The sequence below is a fragment of the Ictidomys tridecemlineatus genome, chromosome 3 (assembly GCF_052094955.1).
Source record: "Ictidomys tridecemlineatus isolate mIctTri1 chromosome 3, mIctTri1.hap1, whole genome shotgun sequence".
NCBI classification, from domain to species: domain Eukaryota; kingdom Metazoa; phylum Chordata; class Mammalia; order Rodentia; family Sciuridae; genus Ictidomys; species Ictidomys tridecemlineatus.
In genome coordinates this window covers 105,799,169-105,802,457 of record NC_135479.1, presented here as the reverse complement: position 1 = coordinate 105,802,457, position 3,289 = coordinate 105,799,169, and the positions used below count along the sequence as shown (strand labels likewise).

At 45.1% G+C, this 3,289-nt stretch overlaps 1 protein-coding gene across 1 annotated transcript; it reads right to left on the bottom strand.

Moving 5' to 3' along the window:
- Positions 1–2,243: 2,243 nt before the first annotated feature.
- On the bottom strand, positions 2,244–3,040 carry LOC101968283 (ferritin heavy chain). The gene has a single exon (XM_005338286.3). The coding sequence runs from the start codon at positions 2,922–2,924 to the stop codon at positions 2,373–2,375; it is 552 nt and encodes a 183-aa protein (XP_005338343.3). The 5' UTR covers positions 2,925–3,040; the 3' UTR covers positions 2,244–2,372.
- Between the last annotated feature and the right edge of the window lie 249 nt (positions 3,041–3,289).

The window sequence follows — 3,289 nt, the reverse complement described above, 5'->3', positions numbered from 1 at the left end:
TGATTTGAGTGTCTGGTACTATTCTCCCTCTCTTGCTTGGAGATTTCCCAGTTCCTGGTCTCTGTGTTAGGCTCCTAACTTTAGCCCCATCTCCCTCTCCCTTAGCAGTTCCCAACTGTGAGACCTTTCCCACCAAGGCTCACACCAGGTGAGCAGCGCCTGGTCACACTGCACACCCACCCAACTGAGAGCTGTTTTTGTGTTGGGTGGTTACTGTGCTATCACCACTGGGGGGTGGGGGGGGGGAGTTGGATACCTGGTACTTGGGAGCTGCCCCTACCAAATGTGATGAGAAAGGTTATCCAAGATAGAGGTGGTCTGCTTCCAGCGCCAGGGTGTCTGATGAGGTGGGGGGAGCCAGACGATGGCATTGTATTGTGGGTTGGTAGTAGCCGAGTGACCTGCATGGGAGTGGAGCGCAGTCTGGAGTTCTGCAGAGGTGCTGATAGGTGATTTTGCTAAGGCACTTATGAGTCATGAGTGGGCTAGAACTGCAAGCTTTGTTTTGGGAGCCAGGAGTCCGGAGTCCTATTGAATGCTGAGGCTCGGAGCCCTTCGCGGGGTTACAGTGCTGGTGATTTCTGCGGAAATCAGCTGCATAGGGGTCCTCTCACACTCTCAGAGATGTAGTATTCTGACTAGGTGAGATATGGATCACAGAGTGACACAGAATGTTGCCTTCCTCTGGTCCACCAGCTTCCTTCCACTTAACAGTTTTTAAAAGTAAACATCTATTGCTCATAGAGGTCAGCTGAGGCTGAAGCAAACTAGATCACACGCCCAGTCAGTGGCCAAGCAGGGACTATACCCAAGGATTGTTTACCTCTATTCCCAAGCCACTTATAAACCTGTCTAAATGAGGACCTACATATTCCAGGGCCCAGAGTAGGAAAACCCAGGAGGGGTGCAAGAGTCATTTTTTACAGTGCTCCTTCCTGCCTGCATGATGTGCTGTGTGTGGATTGAGCACGTTGGAGGAATGAGAGGTTCCGTGACCTTCCTTGTCATGGAAGCTTCAGTGATAATAAATATCACTGAAGGCAGGTGTTGAGACAAAAAAGGAAAGCTAAGGAGCTGAATGATCCACCAAACTGTATTATTAGACTTAACAGAGTCAGAATTTCTGGTTTCAATATCGGAAATCAGAGCTGGACCCAACGGTTAAGGAGTTAATTTCAGTGCTTGGGCAAAATCACCTTTTCTGTTTCATTTTTTTAAAAAAATATGTTTTTCCAAAGATAAGAGATAGTCCTAGCATTATTTTACTCCCAAAATTTTAGTCCCCCAAATTCAAGCAGTTTAAATGGTGCAACCGAAAAAGGTGTAAGAAATTTCAAGTGCAATCCAGCAACTTGGGAAGCTGAAGCAGGAGACTCAAGTTTGAGCTCAGCTTTGGCAAACTAGCGAGACCCTGTCACAAAATAAATCATAAAAGGGGTTTGGGACCAAGCTGGGGCTGTAGCTCAGTGGCAGAGCACCTGCCCAGCACATGTGAAGCACTGGGTTTGATCCTTAACACCACATAAAATAATAATAAACATAAAATAAAGGCATTCTGTCCATCTACAACTACAAATTTTTTTAAAGGGTTGGGGATGTAGTTCAGTGGTAGAGTACCCCTGGGTTTAATCCTCAGTACCATTAAAAAAAAGTTGAAAAAATAGACTGTATACCAAGTGAAAGCCAGTATTGTAATTCTAATACTGAAATATTAGACTTTAAGGCAATTATTAGAGAAAAATGAAGAATTTTTATGATTGTTATAATTTTGTATTTTGAAAATTTTCAAATGCATAGAAAAGCAGAGACAAATATAATAAACCAGATGTACCCATTACTCAACAATAAATATTAATGTATGTCCAGTCTTGTTTCATAATATACCACTAATGACTCTATACTGCCAGACTATTTTGAAGTAAATGCTAGATATCATACAAAAAAATGGTGCAACTGAAGAATTCAGCCCATTATTAATAGGAACAGTAATGATGATAATGATGTTCCACTATAAAGTGACAGGCATAATGAAAGGTATAGGGTTGAATAAATACCATTTGTTCATTGCCTTGATACCACAGGTTGGGATAAAGCATTTATTATGTGTCAACCCCTGAGCTAGGCAGTGAAAACCCAGAAATTATCTGAATGTGATTTATATTCCAGTGGGGAAGCAGATATCAGTCAGGTCTCATTAATTTTTTTGGGGGGGTTACCAAATGTCTTTATTTGAAGGAATGGTACAAATTAAAGAACATAAGTGGATGTTTTGGTACAACTTATAGAAAAGGTAAAGGTAACCCCAACATGCATGCACTACCTTGGTGACCAGGGAAGTCACTTCCCTGGCCTTGGGAAAGTCAGCCTAAGGTTTAGCTCTTGTTATCACTTTCTCCCAGGGTGTGCTTGTCAAAGAGATACTCTGCCATGCCCGATTCTGGGGCTCCCATCTTGCGCAAGGTGGTTACGTGGTCACCCAATTCTTTGATGGATTTCACCTGCTCATCCAGGTAATGAGTCTCAATGAAGTCACACAAGTGGGGGTCATTTTTGTCAGCGGCCAGTTCGTGCAGTTCCAGAAGTGACTGGTTCACATTTTTCTCCAAATGCAAAGCACACTCCATGGCATTGAGCCCACTCTCCCAGTCGTCGCGGTCTGGTTTCTTGATATCCTGAAGGAAGATTCGGCCACCTCGTTGGTTCTGCAGCTTCATTAGTTTCTCGGCATGTTCCCTCTCCTCCTGAGACTGGTGCAGAAAATATCTGGCGAAGTTCTTCAAAGCCACATCATCGCGGTCAAAGTAGTAAGACATGGACAGGTAGACGTAGGAGGCGTAGAGCTCCAGGTTGATCTGGCGGTTGATGGCGGCCTCCGAGTCCTGGTGGTAGTTCTGGCACACCTGCGAGGGGGACGTGGTGGTCATGATGGGAGGCTGCGGACAGGCACGGCGCTGGAGCCGGGGCCGAGGCCGGGGGCGGTCTGAGGGCGCTGTGAAGTGGCGGCGAAGGGATGCTGCCTCTGAGCAGCCAGCCGTGGAGGTCGAGCTCTGGGTTCCGTCCAAGCACTGTTGAAGCGGGAAACCACCGCGAGGACTCTCGCGAAGAACGTCTCTCAGGTAACTTTCAAAACAGCAAGTGGAAACATATGTAGTCTTTTCAACAAAGGATCTGGTACAACTGGATATCTATGTGCAAAACATGCGTCTAGACACAGACTTTACATGCTTCATAAAAATAGATTGGAAATGGGTCATAAACCTACATGTAAAATGTCCTAGAAGATAGCATA

Bases quoted from the DNA above. Each gene is read 5' to 3' on its own strand.
- LOC101968283 (XM_005338286.3), bottom strand. From the start codon at position 2,924: ATGACCACCACGTCCCCCTCGCAGGTGTGCCAGAACTACCACCAGGAC.